General features: G+C 46.5%; 1 protein-coding gene across 1 annotated transcript in view; it reads left to right on the top strand.

Moving 5' to 3' along the window:
• RALGAPA2 (Ral GTPase activating protein catalytic subunit alpha 2) overlaps positions 1 to 20653 on the top strand; it is a 261082-nt gene that overhangs the window by 7418 nt on the left and 233011 nt on the right. The window contains 2 exon segments of the mRNA XM_055544102.1: positions 19193 to 19219; positions 19222 to 19302. Of these exon segments, the coding sequence (XP_055400077.1) occupies positions 19193 to 19219; positions 19222 to 19302 (108 nt within the window).

The raw sequence follows: 20653 nt of genomic DNA, 5'->3' as shown, positions 1-20653 counted from the left end.
AGGCAGACCTTGAGGCTATATTTGATATGAACATGACAGAAGATAAAAAGACTCCTCCTGTGTTTTCACGTTCGCTGGCCTCTCCATGTCCTTGGCAGCCATCACAGGTGGTAAAATACTCCCTTGGACGTTAGTGCCACATGGACACCCTGCAGCCAGCACGGAGCCGGCGCGTATAACTCCAGGCCCTTCAGGCAGTCTTGGGATGGCTTCTGTCCAGTGACCTTGTTTGAAGCCAAGTGATCTTGCCCTAATGCTCCCTTTCTTCATTTTTCATCAGTTGCGCATATACCTGTAACTTCTGGAGTATAAAATGAACTTTGAACACATATATGTCACACGGATACCCCACCCCTGCTCCTCAGGCTGGAGATTCTCTGATGTGAGAAAGGTGGACCTAGGATGAAAGTCTGACAGCTCAGATGTTTTCTTTGAGATAACTGAGAAAGGTTGCGTTTGACCTTTCATTCTGGGAAGAGGGGTAATTGGTAGGTCCAGAGTATTTTGGATAAAACCTTTTATAATTTTTATTTTGCCCTTGACCTTTTATTCTGGGAAGAAGGGTAATTGGTAGGTCCAGAGTATTTTAATGAAAACTTTTATAATTTTTATTTTGCTTGTAAATGGTTTATTTGCTGATGGACATACATAACTTCTACTAGTTGTTTAGCGTACTAATCTTTAGTCTCCAAACTAAGTACCAGAGATAAAACTATAGAGAACTGCTTATTGTCTTTAAAAAATTGACTTTCAGAATAGCAAATCAATTCAATTCAAAGTTTAAAACTATCTTTAAAAGAAGCAGTATGTTACTCTACTGTAAAATTAAGCATAATGAAAGTATAAATGTAGTAAGCCACTATCTTGTTTTTGGATTTTTAAAAAAAACTTGGTTTCCCATACTTGTGTGTATGTGTGTGTGTGTGTGTGTGTGTGTGTGTCTGCTTGGCAGGGCTGTGTCTTCAGAGATTAATAAGGCATAAGCACGGAATTTGCAGTTTGCTAGGGGAGGCAGACAAGTAAATGGCTGCATTTCCACGAGGGTGTTGGTGCCTGGGTTGGGTGCATGGAAATGTATGGGGGGCTGCAGGTGGAGAGGAGGCACTTCAGAAAGCCCCTTGGAGAGCCCAGCAGTGCTTCCTGAGGGCAGGCGGGGCTGAGGTGGGTCTGGAATTGTGAATGCAGAAGTTTCCCAGGTGGGCGTGTTGGGGGTGAGGAGACTGCAGAAAAGAGGAGCTGGTGCAGAGGTGACGGCATGGCCACCCGGTGGTTGAGTGCACGGTTTTTCACCCTGTGCTGTGGGTGGATGTTGGGAATCCAGGCAAGAGTTTTAAACAGAGGAGAAGCCAAATCCAATGTCTTCCCCCGTGAATGGTCCAGGAGCCCCAGTCTCCCTGAGGTTTGAAACATGGATGCCTGGAGGGTGAGAGCGCCTCTCCTTTGAGATTACAATCCAAGAGGATGTAGCCTGTGCTGCCTTTCCGTTCATGGGGGGAGCACCTGCCTTCAATCGAATTCACCGTGAGAAGGAAGCAGAGCGGAGAGATGGAGAGTAAAGAGGGTCCATGGATCCTGTGTGAACTGAGGAGCTCAGCCCTGTCTGCACCATCCCCACCCCGAGCTTCTCAGCTGTAGGAGCACAGAACACCCTGGTTTTTCGCTCTAGACAGCTTGTGTCCTATTTCTGGGTCTTTCCATGGGGAGAGCACACATTCATATGCCAGGAAGAAACTGGGAAATTCCAGATCAAGGATGGATGGGTCAGTGTGTGTGTGTGGATATAATTTTTACATTTTTTAAGACCTGGGAGAATTTGAGTTTATGTACATGTAGGAGAAGGAAATAATAAAAGAGCAAAATTGAAGAAATAGTAGAGAGAAAGGGGCTAAAATGATGAAAGTTGTGATCTGCTGTGGGATCCAGAGGGTGGGTCAGAACAGGCTTGACACAGGGGCTCCTCTCTGTCTGAGGCCGCTGGGAAGAAGCAGGAACCGGTTGCAGGGTGACAGGGTGGTGCAGGGACCTCTCGGACCATGGCTTCTGCTTTTTCTGTGAAGGTACGAGGGCAAGTCAACTGCTGACTAGTTTTCTCGCTGGTATAGTGACAGGAACTGAAGGTGTCTTACTCCTTTTTCTCTGCCATGTATCTTCACAAAATAAGCACTGTAATCGGAGAGGCTTTGTTTTTGTTCATTGCGGGGGTTGGGGATGATCTCATAAATGCAGTTTAACTTATGTAATTAAATGCTTGGCCAGAAGGGGGAAATGTATATGTATGGGTCAGTTCAGTTCAGTTGCTCAGTTGTGTCCTATCCTTTGCGACCCCATGGACCGCAGCATACCAGGCCTCCCCGTCAATCACCAACTCCCAGAGTTTACCCAAACTCATGTCCATTGAGTCAGCGATGCCATCCAACCATCTCATCCTCTGTCGTCCCCTTCTCCTCCTGCCTTCAATCTTTCCCAGCATTGGGGTCTTTTCAAATGAGTCAGTTCTTCACATCAGGTGGCCAAAGTCGTGGAGTTTCAGCTTCAACATCAGTCCTTCCAGTGAATATTCAGGACTGATTTCCTTTAGGATGGACTATATATATAAATGTATATGTGTAAATATGTATAAATATGATGTGTGTATATATATATATATATAAATGGGGACAGTTTAAGTGGTACGGATGCTGCCTGCCCTTCCCGAGAGGTGGCGTGAGGAGGATGTGGCTGTGTCCTCAGAAGTCCTCTTTCCTTCATGTCCCTCACTGTGGGAGCACCTTCCCTGATGGGTGTGGCTCCTGTGTTTAAGGGTAATCAGGATTTTCTCCATTTTTACTTTTCAGGTTACTTCACACCACCTGAGACGTCACTTGACTGTATTGATGTCTCATATTCGTGTAGCTCTTCACACTTCTGCAAAATATTTTCTTATTTGATCAAATTGCAGCCTCAAGCAACTGGTTTATAAAGGAATTTTCCTTCTAGATCCTTAGTAGAGCCTTTTTTCTTTGTTCTGAATCTTGCTCTGAGGGCTTTAACTTTGATTTTTAGAAAAGAGATGTTTCATAACCACTTTACGTCTTTTATGTTGTTTCAGAAACTGAGACCACATCTGAAAGACACAGAATGCTATTTTAAAAGTAATTGTCATCTATACAGTAAATATGTACTTTGATTTTGCTTTTGCAGTTGCAGTTTAGTTAAAAAAAAAAAAAAACCCTTTTGAAAAAGATAAGGATATTGTCTTGTGTTTGACTTTCAGTGATGGCACGTATTTGCTGAGGCTCAACCATACTTTCAAGGACACAGGAGGTACCAGGACCTCGGCTTGTGCCAGCCGTGGGAGCTGTGAGAGGCTGTGCTCAGATCAGCTCCACTGCAGGGCCCCACTGACTGATGTTCCCGGTGCTGCCCTTGGACCCACCTCCACTGGGTATCTAGAGCCGGGCTCCTCCTGGGCTTCCTCCAACCAGTTACTGAGCACGTGGGCTGCTCACGTGGTCATTCCTTGGAGACCCAGACGCCTGGGCCAGCAGCTCCTTAGACCTCTGCTGCCTCTCAGCCCCACTCCCTCCCCTCCTCTGTGCAGGGCTCAGTCCGCCCTTCTCAGGTCCTCCTCTTCGTCCTTCACAGCATCTCCCTCAATAAACCTCCTGTGTGAACAGTCCTATTTTGATATCCATTTCCCAGAGAACCCAAACGAATACCCGGTCCCTTCTCCTAGAAGGTGCTGCCCATCCCGCCCCGCAGAATTCTTCCAGGAGCCGACAGAGTCACGTCACATTTTCACACAAAGTGCCTTCACCCATCTTCCCTGAAACGCTCTTTCCTCAGAATTCCCACAGCTCTTTGTGTCTTCCATTGGCATTTGTAGCCTTTGGTTTTATATTCTGCTCCTCTGTGTTCTGCCTGATCTTGCTCACTAAATGATACTGATGCTGAATGACACCAAGAACACCAACAGCTTTTTGTACATCTTGATTCCTTTTGGTGACTTGCTTCCATATTTGTAATAATAACAAGTAGCATTTAATCGGCATTTTCCCTCTGCCAAGGACCACCAGAAATACTTGACATGTACTTTTAATCCTCTCCCCTGTGCGGTGGGGAATATCATTATCTCTGTCTTCCTGATAAAACCCAGAGAAATTAAGAACATTGCCCAACATTGCCCAGCTAGTGAGTGGTAGCATCAGGATTGAACCCAGGCAGCTGGCTCCAGAATCCCGTGTTATTTTTTATCCAGCACCAACCACGTGCCAGGCATTATACTCAGCCCTGGGCATGCCTGAGCTTGCATTCAGAAAAACCAAAAATGCGATTTCCACGTACCTGGATCTGAGTCTGTGGGAGAGGATCAGCCATCTATATGGATGTTCAGAAAAATTTCTAAGAGCCTTCCTGCCCCAGACAGAGATTGTTTTCACTAGCCAGAAGTCCCCATCAATAAAGTAATAATTCAAGGGACTGCCCTGGCAGATGGGTGGTAAAGACTCCATGCTTCTGCTGCGGGGGTCACGGGTTCAATCCCTGGCCGTGGAACTAAGATCCAGCATACTGTGTGGCATGGCCAAAAAGTGAGTCGAGACCATGAATAAAGTTCTCCTGAAAGAAACCTCTCTCCTCGTGTGTGTGCGAACAGACCCACTCCTGGGTCCCCAGGGGAGTGGTATTGTTGTTCAGTTGCTCAGTCATGTCTGACTCTGTGGTCCCGTGGATTGTAGCCCACCAGGCTCCTCTGTCCATGGAATTTCCCAGGCAAGAAGACTGGAATGGGTTCCTATTTCCTTCTTCAGGGGATCTTCCCAACCCAGGGATTGATCCGCGTCTCCTGCATTGCAGGCAGATTCTTTACCTGGAGGGAGCCATGTCCAGCACATGTGGCCAGTCTTTCCTTGCTGTTGCTGTGGGTTATGATGAGGAGACAGGCCGGGACCACCGTGGCCAGTGAGGCAGGAATTCTCGACTGCCCTGGGCCGTGAGATTGGACCACGCAGCAGCCCGAGCTTGTGACAGCGTGGAATGCACTTGCTATATCACCCTGAATTCTTATAAGAGCCAGAGAGTAGGTACCTTAGGAAGTGCCCTGATGTGGACAAGAAATGGAGACTAGCCAGTGGCTGGAAATGAATGAACACAGGAAAACATCCATGGGTCCATGCAGTGTTAATTTATTCCATGAATGGTGGTGAAAGGCAGCAGATGGACTGGGTTTCATGTACCTGCTAAATTAGGACCCTGTTTGTGCTCTAGATTGTGTTACTTTATCTTTTTAAAGAACTTGAGCCATTAAAAAAAGTTTTGCTTTGGCCACGCTGCATAGCTTGCAGCTATGCAAGGGATCCCAGTTCCCTGGGCAGGGTCGAACCTATGCCCACAGGGGCGGAAGCCCACATCTTAACCACCAGGCCACCAGGGAACTCCCTCTAGGTTGTGTTTCTTAGTGGAAAGGCCTGAGGGAGTCTTGGTCTTCAGCTCAGTGATAATTGAAGAGATGTGTGGTTTCTACGACCCGGTGTTGCTGCTGAATCGAAGGGGAATCTGTTCCACAGTTGGTGATGAGCCCTGGATTGAGCAAAACTTAACATGTGCTGAGGCTGTCCCATCCAAGTGAATCTGACCGTGATTGGAAATTTCATCACCTTTTTGCATTCAGGGGTGTCATACCGTTGTTTGTTCCTGTGCAGTACAAGCTACCAAATGGCTGGACAGAGATCATTTCTTCCTGCCCGACTGTATCATTTTTCTACCCTTTGAGGTGAATGACAATTAGAGAAGCAGCTTTCCCTAAAGACAGCAGAAAAGTCCTCTAGACCTGAATCATCACAAGGCATTTATGTACAAAAAATTTCTCTGTTAATACAGAAGAAGTCTACTCACAATGTTGGGCAGAGAAAGTTTAAATTATTTTCTGTTTTTAGGGCATTTTCGTCCTGGTAAAGATACTACTTTTCTGTATTGCTTGGGTCTTGAATGTTCTTCAAGCTTGAAGAGTCAGACCCATTTGGAGGAAATTATGGTCAATGTCATGTCTGCTGTGCTTTTCTTTTTTACGATAAATAATCAGACATTGAAAGAAAATCTCTGAAACATTCTGGCAGCTTTTTTTTGTTTGTTTCTGAAATGAGTAATAGTTTTGTAGTTTTTTCTGGTTGTAAAATTTTACATACTCATTATAAACATTTGACTTATATGAATAAGCAAAAAATCATTTAAGTGTGAAAAAGCTCTTCACATTCTTCAGTCCCCAGATAACCAGTGTTAAAATTTTGGTAGGCGTGTTTCTGTGCTTGCTGTTGCTAATATGTGATCTCTATGTGTTGTGCACGCACACAGAAATGCAGTTTTACACGAGTAGTCATTATGCACGGCTGACACTCTGTTTCTGATTTGACATGCCTTGGACGTTTTTCATATCAGTAAGTGAAGACTTACCTGATACTTAAATGGCCCTGTTGTGTCTCATGGGACTCACACAGAAAATTATCCACCACGCATTTTAGGTTGGGAGTCCAGGCGCTCTGCGCTGTCGGCAGACCCAGGCTGGCGGGAGAAGGGTGGCTGCCTTTGGTTTCTCATATGAGGGACGAGACAGGTCTGACAGTGTCCTGGCTGATGATGGAGCAGGGGACGGCGGGGCGAGTTTCTGGAAGTAAAGAGAACCCCCTGCGAAAGGCTGTCTTAGTTTCTGCTCAATTAATTTCACAGAAAGGCCACCCTTTTAACCTGTCTTGGAGTGAAGGTCATTCCCCTTGCAAGCTGGCTCTGGTGTCCTAAATATACCAGCTTCTGGGTTCTCTTTGGAGTTTAGTAACTGTTTACTTCCAGGCTTTCTACCAACTCTCTCTTATGTACTTCAAAAAAACGGTTTTTCCAGGTGTGCTTCCCTGCACTTCCTCCATCATTTTCTGTTAATGTTAGGCTCACTCAGGTAAGCAGTGAGGGAGAGCCGGACTGCTGCCTGGGTTGAGTCCTGGTGGGGACCTGACCCCGCTGACCCTCCCCTGCCTACTTCCTAGGGCTGTCGGAGGTTTGAGTTAATATATACAAATCCCTTTTGTAAGCCGTTATTATGCTTATTAATAATGATTGTTTGACATAAGTAAGATGCCTCTCTCTGCCCTCAGCACCTCTCTTCTGCCTCCTTAGTTATTAGAAGTGAAAGAGCTGGAGCTGTTCCCATTTAGCTCCTGTTTTATTTATTTTTATCTCTAACTCTTTTCCTCCTGAGTGAATCTGACTGTAATATCAGATCAGATCAGATCAAATCAGTCGCTCAGTCGTGTCCGACTCTCTGCGACCCCATGAATCGCAGCACGCCAGGCCTCCCTGTCCAGCACCAACTCCCAGAGTTCACTCAGACTCACGTCCATCAAGTCAGTGATGCCATCCAGCCATCTCATCCTCTGTCGTCCCCTTCTCCTCCTGCCCCCAATCCCTCCCGGCATCAGAGTCTTTTCCAATGAGTCAACTCTTCACATGAGGTGGCCAAAGTACTGGAGTGTCAGCTTTAGCATCATTCCTTCCAAAGAAATCCCAGGGCTGATCTCCTTCAGAATGGACTGGTTGGACTCCTTGTCGTCCAAGGGACTCTCAGGAGTCTTCTCCAACAACACAGTTCAAAAGCATCAATTCTTCGGCGCTCAGCCTTCTTCACAGTCCAACTCTCACATCCATACATGACCACAGGAAAAACCATAGCCTTGACTAGAGGAACCTTTGTTGGCAAAGTAATGTCTCTGCTTTTGAATATGCTATCTAGGTTGGTCATAACTTTCCTTCCAAGGAGTAAGCGTCTTTTAATTTCATGGCTGCAGTCACCATCTACAGTGATTTTGGAGCCCAGAAAAATAGTCTGACACTGTTTCCACTGTTTCCCCATCTATTTCCCATGAAGTGATGGGACCGGATGCCATGATCTTCATTTTCTGAATGTTGAGCTTTAAGCCAACTTTTCACTCTCCACTTTTATCAAGAGGCTTTTTAGTTCCTCTTCACTTTCTGCCATAAGGGTGGTGTCATCTGCAAATCTGAGGTTATTGATATTTCTCCCGGCAATCTTGATTCCAGCTTGTGCTTCTTCCAGTCCAGCATTTCTCATGATGTACTCTGCATATAAGTTAAATAAACAGGGTGACAATATATAGCCTTGATGAACTCCTTTTCCTATTTGGAACCAGTCTGTTGTTCCATGTCCAGTTCTAACTGTTGCTTCCTGACCTGCATACAAATTTCTCAAGAGGCAGATCAGGTGGTCTGGTATTCCCATCTCTTTCAGGATTTTCCACAGTTTATTGTGATCCACACAGTCAAAGGCTTTGGCATAGTCAATAAAGCAGAAATAGATGTTTTTCTGGAACTCTCTTGCTTTTTCCATGATCCAGCGGATGTTGGCAATTTGATCTCTGGTTCCTCTGCCTTTTCTAGAAGTTCACGGTTCACATATTGCTGAAGCCTGGCTTGGAGAATTTTGAGCATTACTTTACTAGCGTGTGAGATGAGTGCAAATGTGCAGTAGTTTGAGTATTCTTTGGCATTGCCTTTCTTTGGGATTGGAATGAAAACTGACCTTTTCCAGTCCTGTGGCCACTGCTGAGTTTTCCAAATTTGCTGGCATATTGAGTGCAGCACTTTCACAGCATCATCTTTCAGGATATGGAATAGCTCAACTGGAATTCTATCACCTCCACTAGCTTTGTTCGTAGTGATGCTTTCTAAGGCCCACTTGACCTCACATTCCAGGATGTCTGGCTCTAGGTCAGTGATCACACCATCGTGATTATCTGGGTCGTGAAGATCTTTTTTGTACAGTTCTTCTGTGTATTCTTGCCATCTCTTCTTAATATCTTCTGCTTCTGTTAGGTCCATACCATTTCTGTCCTTTATTGAGCCCATCTTTGCATGAAATGTTCCTTTGGTATCTCTGATTTTCTTGATAGGCCAATTCAGATCAAGAAAAGTGTAGTGCATTATTATGTATAAAATAGATAACTAATGAGAACCTACTATATAGTCAGGGAACTCTACTGAATACTCTGTGGTGACCTAAATGGGAAGGAAATGCGAGAAAGAGGGGTTGTATGTATACATATAGCTGATAACACTTTGCTGTACAGCAGAAGTTAGCACAACATTGTAAAGAAACTATATTCTGATTTTAAAGAAAGAGAAAGAAAAGTAGAAACAGTTATGCATTGCCTTAAAAAAATCAGATGAAACTTGCTGCCTACAAAAGAAGAGATATATAAAAATGTATAAACTATTACGTATAAATTAAACTAGGATATATTGTACAACATTATACCAATATTTTATACCAAAATATTGGTATAAATATTGGAATGTACCAATATTTTATAATAAACATGAAGTATAGTCTTTAAAAATTGTGAATCACTATATTGTACACCTGTAACTTATTTTATATCAACTATACTTCATAAAAAGTGAATGTATGTAAAACACATTAGATTTAAACATTATATTTCATTGGTGTATATATTTTGTTTTATTGTGTTGGCACTTGATATCTGTTAATAATAAAGTTTTAGAAGCCTGCATTTGAGAGAGGTGTGTCAGAAATGTTTAAAAATAACTCTACTTTTAAAAACTTTAGCTCTAGGTACATGGAGTATATCTTTATCAGAATCACTTTTATATGGGGACTATCAATCTACAGTAACAGAGTTTTAACATCTTTTCGACCTCTAGACTTTTACTTTCTTCACCTATCTTACCATATATAGGTATAAAGAAATGAAAATAGGACACCTTAGGAAATGAAGTGGGGTGAATATAGCTTTTACAACCTTTCAGTTATACTGGGATTTGTTTCTACTGTCAGAATCTGCAAAGATGTTTTTGGATACAGGTAACAGAAAACCCAAGTGTAAGCAAAAACAAAGAATAATTTTTTTTCTCCTTTAAAACTCGGTCCCAAAGCATGTGACTGCAAGCCAGCTGGCACGGCAGCTTAGCAATGTGACCATCCACAGGCTCCCCCTCCCTGCTCTGCCCTCCCTAGTGTCCTTCTCCATGTGGCAGGTCTGTCCTCTGAGTGGCAAAATGCAGCTCGGGCATTGCGCCTGGACAGAACATCCAGAGAAGCACTTGCGCTTTGTGCCCCTTTATGAACCGTGACCCTTTCCCAGCATCTCCACCAGAATTCTTCCCAGTGCTCGTAGGGTCACAGGCTTGAGCCTAAACTCATGCTTGGCGGGGGGTGGGGGGCTGTTCCCACTGTAACTGACTCCACAGCATCGGGTCACCCACCCCTGCCCCAAGAGCACACAGTTTTGTTGGGTGGATGGTCCCTGAACAAATGGGTCTGTTAGGAAGACAAGGGTCTGCCATGGGCCTGACTGCGCCCAGAGGGAAAACCAGAGTGCCTGCTCCAGGCCACTCTCACTTTCAGTTTAAATTCTACAGAGAACACCTATGGAAATAGTCCATTATGATACAAATTTGAATATATGTCTTTTCAGGGGAAATTTTTTAAAAATTTAAAACAGCCCAACATAACTATAATAATGTGTAATAATAACAAAACCATCAGCAGAGCGAAAGTGAGGGTGTGAGTTTTCGTTTCAATTCCTGCAAACAGGAATATGTAGTTTAGGTCCTTGCATGCTTCCAGAAGTATCAATGTTATGTCAGTGTTCTAGGCTCTTCCTTCTGCTGGGCTTGGCGCGTGGTGCTTGGGCACTGGGTTACTAGCACAACAGCTTTTGGCCCTGAGACATCTGAGAATTGGGTGAGTGGTGTGGAGCCCCTTGCGGGGGGTGCTTGAGTGGGTGCGTTTAAAGTACTTATTTTGTTATACACGTACAAAACATTCTTTCATGTATGTGCATGTGTGCTAAGTTGCTTCAGTTGTGTCCGACTCTTTGCGACCCCGTGGACTGTAGCCTGCCAGGCGCCTCTGTCCATAGGATTCTCTAGGCAAGAATACTGGAGTGGGTTGCCATGCCCCTCCTCCAGGGAGGGGAGTTGCCATGCCCCTCCCGACCCAGGGATCAAACCTGAGTGTCCTGCCTTGGCAGGTGGATTCTTTACCACTGAGCCACCAGGGAAGCCTTCTTTCACATATGCTGCTGCTGCTAAGTCGCTTCAGTCGTGTCCCACTCTGTGTGACCCCATAGACAGCAGCCCACCAGGCTCCCCTGTCCCTGGGATTCTCCAGGCAAGAACACTGGAGTGGGTCGCCGTTTCCTTCTCCAATGCATGAAAGTGAAAAGTGAAAGTGAAGTCGCTCAGTCGTGTCCGACCCTCAGCGACCCCATGGACTGCAGCCCACCAGGCTCCTCCGTCCATGGGATTTTCCAGGCAAGAGTACTGGAGTGAAGTGCCATTGCCTTCTCCGTCTTTCACATACACTCAGCACTTTAAAAAGTATTTGGTATCTGTCACATGGCTGTGCACAAATAAATACTTTCAGTTGAATTAAGGGTGAAACTGAGACTGGGGTTTTATTGAGTGAGTATGATCAGGGAGGGGGGTTGATTAAAAAGATGGACCGTGGATGCTCTGTGGTGACCTAAATGGGGAGGAAATCTTAAAAAAAAAAAGGGATATTTGCATTCGTAGAGCCAACTCACTTTGCTGTACAGTGGAAACTAACACAACATTGCAAAGCAACTATACTCCAATTAAAATTTAAAAAGATGGACTGTGGAAGCCAAATTAGATAAACAAAGAAGTGAAGACTTCAGAGGGATTATTGATCAGGGTGGTAGGGTCATTAGTTTCAAGGGCCCAGGAAGGTTGAAGAGTTGTCGGAGTTGGGTTTCCAGAAGGAGTGAGCAGGAGAGGTAAGGAGTGGAGGTTGGAAGGATGCCTGGGTGGCAGAGGGAGTGGAGGACAACCTCCGTGGAGACATGCAAGTGGGGCATCACCTGTGTGTGTGTGGAGATCAGTGCTGAGTGTGGGGGCAAAGACTGAGCCAGACCCTAAAATCTTCTGGAGAGTGTGCAGGGGGGGGAGGTGTGGGTGGGGTGGGGAGGGGGTGGCTTGTACAGCCCCTGGGACTGAAGCCCTCCACCTGCTGTGCACCTGAGTGTCTCTGTGTATACAAAGGTTTTGTATTTGCATATAATCAGTCCAAGGACATTTTTTTAGGTCTGCATATACATAGATGCATTTTCAGATGTGAATTTCTCGTAATGATGATGGGAAAAGTGTTGAGTTACCACTGAAGCACAGTCAGCACGCCTGCTGTCTTATAACTGATTCCCTCTTGAATCTTGAAAAGGCTTTGTTATGAGGACTTTGCGTCCTCCCCAGATGGGTTCCAGGTTGGTTACCTGCCCTTGGCATGGTCCTGCGCACTCAGGGGGTTCTAAACCCTCCCAGCTGGTGTCAGGAGAGGGCATCCCTGCCTGCCCAGACTGTCCCGACATTCTGGCTAGTGTTGCTGAAACTTTTCTGTGGAAGGTGGTTTGTATCATGGGGGAACCCCTGTTATCTGGATCCATTTTTTCTGCTTTTCCTTATTGGACAAGGAGATGATGTGTTGTCCTTGGAGGCAGCTCTTCATGGGCTCGCCATGGCCTGTGACGCTTCTTGGTGGTGAGTTTCTTTTTCTTTCCCCATCAACATTTCTATAACAAGTAAGACAACCCATCCCAAATCTCAGGCTTACAGAGACCTTACGGCAGGCAGCAAGCGTCTGTTTTATTCCCTTACCTGTCTGCATTGCTGCATGGTTCTGCCCTGGCTGCAGGTGGCTCTGGTCCATGAGTTTTCTCATTTTTTTTTTGTTTAAATCTTAATTGGTGTATAGTTGATTTACAATGTGTTAGTTTTGGGTGTACAGCAAAGTGAATCAGTTATACATATATATATATATCCACTCTTTTTAGATTCTTCCCATGTAGGTCATTAACAGAATATTGAGTAGAGTTCCCCATGCTGTACAGTAGGTCCTTCTTAGTTATCCATTTTATCTATGTGTATATGTTTACCCCAACCTCCCTGGACCAGACACCACCTGAGGCTCTGCAGCCACTGCTGAATCAGACTCCTAGGAGATGATTGGTGGTTCACAGCAGGTCGGGAGCTCAGTCCAGATCAGTGTGGGTGGGCGTTTTCTAAAGATGTGGATGGAGGGTGGGAATAATTTGTGGCATTTTTTAGGGAGAGAGAGGGAAGGCAGACACCTAGACAGCTGTGAAAAGGTTGAAATCAGTAGGCTCTCATTAGCCCTTATGTAAGGGCACATTATTCATGATGTTCATCCCGGTCGGTGTCTGAGTTAATTTTCCTGTCTCGTGTCTGAGTTAATTTTCTTTGTTCTCATTGTTCCTGAATTATGTTTTATGAAGTCGCCACATCCACCCTGAGTTTTTCACTCAGTCCCCTTCCCTCTCCCCAGCGTGTGATGTTGAGCATCGTATTTGGGTGCCAGCATCTAGGGAATGTGAGTGAATGACACCGTCTGCATCCACACGCTGCCTTGTGGGCGGCTCTGGGGTGGCTCTGAGCCCTGGGGCAGGTGGGGGAGGGAGGGCTGGAGGATCGGGGGTCACTCCCTACTTGGGAGAAGCTGTTCTGAGCCCATACTTCCTCTTTGACAGTGTCCACCAGGGCCCCTGAGTCTGAGAAGAGTGTTCCCTCTTCCCTTGGTGCTTCTGGGTGTGCTGAAGCTGGTTTTAGTGATCTGGGTTATAGAGATCAGATCCTAAAAGGAGTAAGATTGCTACTGAAAAGGACCATATGTAGGAGGAAGTGGAGGGATAGTCCCCCTGGCTTTGGAGCATCTGCTGCTGAACTGGGATGAAGTGCTATCCCTTACCGAAGTGCTCATTAAGTGGTTGAGTTTCACGGGTCATTGAGTTTTATGACTTCATAGGTGAAGCTGGGTTGTTCTTGGCTAGTTAGGTGGCCTTTGCCTGGAGCTAGGCAATTGTAAGACAACTAACATTTATTTAAATAATGCTGACTCTGCGTTTAGAGGCACCTTACCTGTGTCCATTTTATCACACAGGAACTATTGTTGGCCCCCATTTCTCAGGTGAGGAATTTGAGGAACAGCGTGTTTAAGTAACTTGCCCAGGTCCTGTGGCTTTTGTACTTGAAACCAGGTGGCCTGCCTGCTCCAAAGGTTTTTGCGCTCTAGCTTTGCTACTGTCTTCCAACTAAATGTGGGGAAATAATTGTAAGCGGGAGGCTTAGCTGGACAGGGGAGGGTAGCTTTGGTGTGGAATATAGATTTTTCAGATATAATGGGAATATAATAGACACGGTTCATTGGCTGTTGGATGATGGTCAAGGAGAATGAGAAATTAAAGGTTTCTTTATGAATCCCGGAATGACCCCAGGTCTATGAAGCTGTCCGCTGGTTGCTCCTCTGTGGTCAGTGTGAATGCACTTGCCTGGGCTTTGTGAGGCCAGCAAGGCCACATGCTAGCGTCCGTGTCGGACATACCGGGACTTCTCCTCTTTCCCGCTTCCTTACTGGCCCCACAAGGCATTGGGGAGGTTGCTGAGGTCCCTCCCGGGGAGCCAAGCAGTGCCCATTCTCAGGGCCATGCTCTCCCCCCATGTCTTAGGGTCTTTTCTCCCTCCTGCTTCTCTCCACCTGCTCTCCTGTATATCCCTTCCCCAAGGAGATGACATTTCTCTATGTTCCTGATCCAATTTCTGGGTTTGACTTATTCCTACATGTCTCCGAGGCCTTTGTGCAGCTCACGTTCCATCTGGAGCCCCAGAGGGGAGTCTTCCCCATGTTTCTGATGGGCCTGGTACCTTGGGCAGGTTACGGATGATCCAGAATCTGAAGGGTTTTTTTTTTTTTTTTTTTTTTTAATTGACCGCACCTCCCTCATCTCCCTCATGGGGTTGCTGTTGTTCAGTCACTAAGTTGTGTCCCACCCTTTGTCACCCCATGGACTGCAGCATGCCAGGCTTCCCTGTCCTTTACCATTTCCTAGGGTTTGCTCAAACTCATGTCCCTTGAGTTGATGATGCCATCCTACCATCTCATCCTCTGTCTCCCTCTTTTCCTCCTGCCCTCAATCTTTCTCAGCATCAGGGTTTTTTCCCAATGAGTCAACTCTTTGTATCAGGTGGCCAGAGTATTGGAGCTTCAGCTTCAGGATCAGTCCTTCCAATGAATATTCAGGGTTGATTTCCTTTAGGATTGGCTGATTTGATCTCCTTGCTGTCCAGGGGACTCTCAGGAGTCTTCTCCAGTACCTGCAGTTCAAAAGCATCAATTCTTCGGTGCTCAGCCTTCTTTATGATCCAACTCTTACATCCATATATGACTACTGGAAAAGCCATATCTTTGATTATATGGACTTTTGTTGGCAAAGTGATGTCTTTGATTTTTACTACGCTGTCTAGGTTTGTTGTAGTTTTTCTTCCAAGGAGCAAGCACAGGGTTGTGGTTAGGGTCAAATATAATAAATCCATGAAAGTGTCTTTTAAAGAGTAAATATACAGTATTATTAGTAGTTCCAACCTTCCCAGTTGGCCTTCACTCCCTGCTTTGAGGCCCGGCCTGGACTTTGATCCCGGTGTCATTTCCGCTACTTGATTGTGTCCCTGGCTCTGGGGGTCCCTGCCCCTTATTCTGTTCAAATTTTCTAGCACTTGGCACAGGCCTAGTTTGCAGGGGGAGGGGCCCAGTTGTGTGTGAACAAGCAGGTGAAGAGCATCTTTCTAAAGGAAGTTTATGGTCATTTTTTTTTTTTCCCTGAACAGTCCTCTTATTATAATATCTATGCATCTTGAAGTTAAAAAGCAGACTGTCCTGGTGGTCCAGTGGCTAAGAGTCTGCTCTCCCAGTGCAGGGGACCCGGATTCACTCCCTGATCAGGGAACTAGATCCCACATGCCACAACTGAGGGTCCTGTGTGCCCCAACTAAGACCTGGTGCAGCCAAATAAATTTTAAAAATTATTAAAAAAAAAAAAAAGGCAGATCTGTGATCCTGTCTGTGTGCCCTGCTACCGGGCACTAACTCCCCATGCCTGAGGCCACCTTCTCCAAGATCTATGCTTTCTAAATAGTCATCTCATGAGTCTTGTGTTTTATAAAAAGAATAAGACAGCTAAGGGAATCGTTCTAAATTTTGAAGACTAGAGATTAAAAAAAAAACGTGGCATTAATTTTTTTGTTCATTTGACAAATATGTGTTGAGTGCCTGTCGGGCACCCCGCTCTGTTCCTGGGTCTGGGAATACAGTGGTAACCAAATCCCAGGCGGATGGCATTCCTGCCTGCCTGAGGCTTCCATTCTAGCGGAGTGGAATAAGGGAAGAAAGGAATGAATCAGTCTTGACTGATGAGGTGTACCATGGGGAGGGATCATGTGAGGGGGACTCCCAGACCTCCGAGGAGTTCTCACTGGGGTAAACAAAGTGCGTAGTTACCGATGTTACGCTCTTGGTTTCGCTGTGTGCGGAGTGACCTTGAGGGCATCACAGTGTCTTGTCGTGAGGACGTCAAGCTCCATCCGGCCGCCCCTCATCAACAGAAAAGGCAGGGAGTGGTAGGGAGGAGGTGGCTGGGCTCTGGCTTCTGGAGGGTGTTCCTGTCTGCGTGAGGCCCTCAGCTTTGACAAGGAGCCTCTATGCTCAGGTCACCAACCCTGGCGTGTTTCTGAGGGACCAGGGGAACCCAGGGAAGATGGACTCTTGGTGGCCTACAACCTCTCTGTGTGTCTTGCGGCTTCAGTCCACTCATGGCTGGCCGCCCACCAGACTCCATGCTGGAGAAGGCGGGTGACCTGTGGCCCACAGGGACCCCTGAGGTTTCCCTGCAGAAGTTGAGCATGGCCTTAGCTCTGAAGGATAGGAAGGAATGAGCTAGATGAAGATCGGGGGTGGGGATCACGTGTGGGAAGCTCGGGAGATGGAAAGAAGCCACGGTGGCCAGAGTGTAGGGCAGCATGGAGAGTGTGACGTCAGGTGGACTTGCCCTTGAGCAGAGGAAAGGCTGTGAAGTAGTGGTAAAGGGTTGGATTTTATTTTCAGTGCTACTGATTTGGTTTATTCTGTTATCCTGTTGACTGCAGCGTGGAGAGGGGACCGCGGAGCGGAAGCAGGGATGCAGGGACCCCTGGGTGGGGATAGAGGCTCAATGCCTGGCGGGGTGGTGGAGGACCCAACACCCTGGAGGCGGGCTGGGAAGCAGCTGGGAGGACTCAGGATGGGGATTGGGGTTCAGCTCGAGCAGCTGCGGGAAGAGCAGAAGGTGAGGGGAGAAGCCTCCGGACCCTCCCTGGAGCCGGCAGCGGACCGTGAGAGCTGAGGCTGCAGAGCAGGAGGGACCCCCTCTGCAGAGGGGTGACGTTTCCCTCCTGATAACCCAAGGGTCAGGCCGCCTCTTTCGTGTCCGCATGAGATCTGATGGCTTACATGTTGTGGTTACTGCCCCGTGATTGTGTATTAGAGGCTGTTTGTCTCATTTAGTGCATTCAAGAAAATATTGAGCTAAATGTTTATGCTCCCTGCAGGGCACATAATGGTGCTGAGACCACCTGGGGGTCTGTGAGGTGGGCAGTGTCTCTAACGGAGGAGATAGATCATTCCATCAGAATTGAGCCCAGGGTTGCACCAGGAAATCGAGCGCAGTGTGACATAGTCTGTGACTGGGAGGAAGAGGGTGGTGGGCTGCAGAGCGGAGGCCCTGACCTGGCCTGGGGGCTGGGGAGGTTTCAGAGGCCCTCTGAGCAGTTGGTGTTGGAGTAAACGTTTAACAAAGCCCTTGGAACTGGCACACTTGAGGAAGGCACTGGAGAACTCCACAGCAAGGCTGTGTCACTCATGAGAATGGTAGTGCTCGTGTGGATTAAGGATCCTGGTGTCGTTACCTGCTGGCACGCAGGTAAACTTGTTAGTTACCGGGAACTTGCACTGCTTTGTGCTCCCTGTGATTTTCAGACAAGAAAGGGAATGTGAACTTGGCCGTTCCTATGATCTTTCCAACATCTTAGGGACATTGTTTCAAAGAACCAGTGCAGATTTTTCCATGAAAGGGGCTATGTAGTTATCAGAGGAAAACAGCTCTTTAGATTCATCTGTGTGAATGTTAACTTTATAGAATGCAGACGTGGCAGTGGGTGTGTGTTCTCACGTATTCACCGACTTAGGACCCCAAAGCTGATACAACTCTGTTATAGATTGAATAGCAACATGTTTTGTTTTTTTTTTCCCCCCTTGAGTAATCTTGTCAAATTATAAGAATGCCCAAAGAGCTAACACCTTGTCAGGACACTGCTGGAAGGGCACAAACAACCTTGTTTCCTGAGGAACCTGTGCAGAGGTGTGTTGACAGTGGGTGACTTTTCTGACCTGAGCCGAAAGGGACGCTGGCTGTATTGTTGGCTTGGCCCCTGCAGGGGCCAGGGTGGGGTGGGGGGGTACATATTCCTGGACTGAATTCCCTGCACGTCAAGTCACTCTACCTGCAGCCCTGGTTTATCAACACTAAACACATGGGAGACACATGGCTGGAATGATGCTAGGAACACAGGACCCACTGTGTCCATGCGGGGGCCGGACGGTCAAGTAGAAGCTGGAGGGATGCGGTGACCAGTGCCCGGATGGATGTGGGCAGGTTGGGAGGGCCTGATGTGGTAGCTGGAGGGAGGGAGGAGAGACTGGGCCATGGGGCGCTCATCCTTCTTTACGTGTGCTAAGTCACTCAGTTGTGTCTGACTCTGCGACCCCATGGACTGTAGCCTGCTAGGCTCCTCTGTCCATGGGATCTCCAGGCAAGAATGCTGGTGTGGGTTGCCATTTCCTACTCTAGGGGATCTTCCTGACCAAGGATTGACCTGAGTCTCTTAATGTCTCATGCATTGGCAGGTGGGTTCTTTACCTCTAGCACCGCCTGGAAGCCTCCATCCTCTATGGTCTGGGTCTAAACCATCTCACCTTTTACTTCCCACCCCAACTGGAAACCATCTTGTCCCTCCCAGGACCCTCACTAACCCCTGGCCTTCCAGCTGCTCTATAGCAGTTGTGACCTTGCTGTGACCTTGAGGTCTGGGGTGGGGGAGGGGACATGCCCCAGGTCACCTCAGAGCTCCCTTAGGTGGAGAAAGAAGTGGACGGAAATGTACTTTACTGCGTTGTTTTGTCTTATAAGGAGACATGACTGGTTTTTGCATTCCTTTGTTTCTGAAAAGATTGTTCATGAATGCTGATGATCATGTAAGTTTATGGTTGTAAATGGGAACTTTTTCTTTTCAGACAATGTGGATGCCAGTGATCTTAAGCAGTTTTTGAGACCAACTATTCTCAGATATATTTCATCTTCTATGAAAATTTTATAACACTGGAAAATAGTTTGAAATTAAAAGGTAAGAATTTCTACAAAAAAAATTTTTTTTTGATATACAAAGTTCTGTTTTTTTTTTTTTTAATAAAAAATACAGGAAGTTCTTGGAGGTTGTGTGTGTCACGTGCTACAAGTTACATGCCTTTAAGCTTCCTCTCTTTCCAAACACTTAGCAGAGCTGTGAACTCACAGCGGTTGCGTCTTTCCCTTGAACTTTCTCTCATACAGGCGTTAACTGAACAACAGCCAAGGGGAAAATAGAAAGACAAGAGATCCACAGAAGGGACTTCCCCTGGTTGCCCCAGTGGCTAAGACTCTGCACTCCCAATGCTGGGGGTCTGGATTTGATCCCTGCTCGGGAAGCGACTTAGCAGCAGCAGCAGCAGGGAACTAGAATGCACATGCTGCAACTAAGAGTTTGCATATTGCAACTAAAGAGCCTGTGAGCTGCAACTAAGACTCTGCACATACACACAAATATATATCTATAAAAATAGAAGAAAACCACAGAAAGTGTGAGTTCCATTCCAGAGGTTGGGGGGTGGTTTGCAGTGGGCTGAGACAGGGTCACATGTAAAGAAGAGGCCATAGAGAGGAGCATGGAGGCCACACAGCTGCCACTTAGGCCCTTCAGGGGATACTGCTCCAGCCTCTGTTACGTCAGGGCACACGTGGACCTGGGCCCAGAATGCCAGCACCTGTTCTTTTTAAATGAATTTCTTGGCTTTTCCCCCTCGTGATTTATAAATTGGTACGCATTTTGAACTTAAATTTTTTTTCTGCCAAATTGGTAGATATTATCTCAAATATGGAATGATGTGATTTTTATCTTGCCTCCTAGCTCTGTTCCACTTCATAGTAGTGTGATAATATATTCAATTAAAATATCAAAAAAAAAAAATTAAAACCTGGTATCTAAGAAAACAACATTACAATCTACAAACCTCATTTTTTAAAAGGCCCTTCCTCCATCCCTGTTCTCCTTTTCTTCCCTCTATCCTTTAGGAAAATTTGGTGGTTCAAGACCATCAGTCAGTTTGTGCTGCGTAGCAAATTGCACAACAAACCATCCCAAGGCTGAGTGCCTTCAAACAACCACTAGTCATTTCGTTTGTGATTTTTCTGAATCTGTTGGGCAGTTCCTCTGGTTTGGGCTGCCTCTGACTGGCTAGTGGCGAGTGGCCTCATTCACACATGTCCTGATTGTCAAGCTGCTGCCCAGGGCGCCTTAATGCTCCTTCACGTGGGCCCTCTTGCGCAGCTGGCAGGGTTCCTTGGGCTCCTGCACTCGTGGCCTCAGGGCACCATGACCTGCTGGCGAGTATGGCTTTTTGAGCTCACCTCACGTCTGCTGTCGTCACCGTGGTTGGAGC

Source organism: Bubalus kerabau, chromosome 13 (genome assembly GCF_029407905.1).
Source record: "Bubalus kerabau isolate K-KA32 ecotype Philippines breed swamp buffalo chromosome 13, PCC_UOA_SB_1v2, whole genome shotgun sequence".
In the NCBI taxonomy this organism is placed as follows: domain Eukaryota; kingdom Metazoa; phylum Chordata; class Mammalia; order Artiodactyla; family Bovidae; genus Bubalus; species Bubalus kerabau.
Note: the sequence above shows the minus strand (reverse complement) of the source record. Positions and strands in the feature narration are given on the sequence as shown.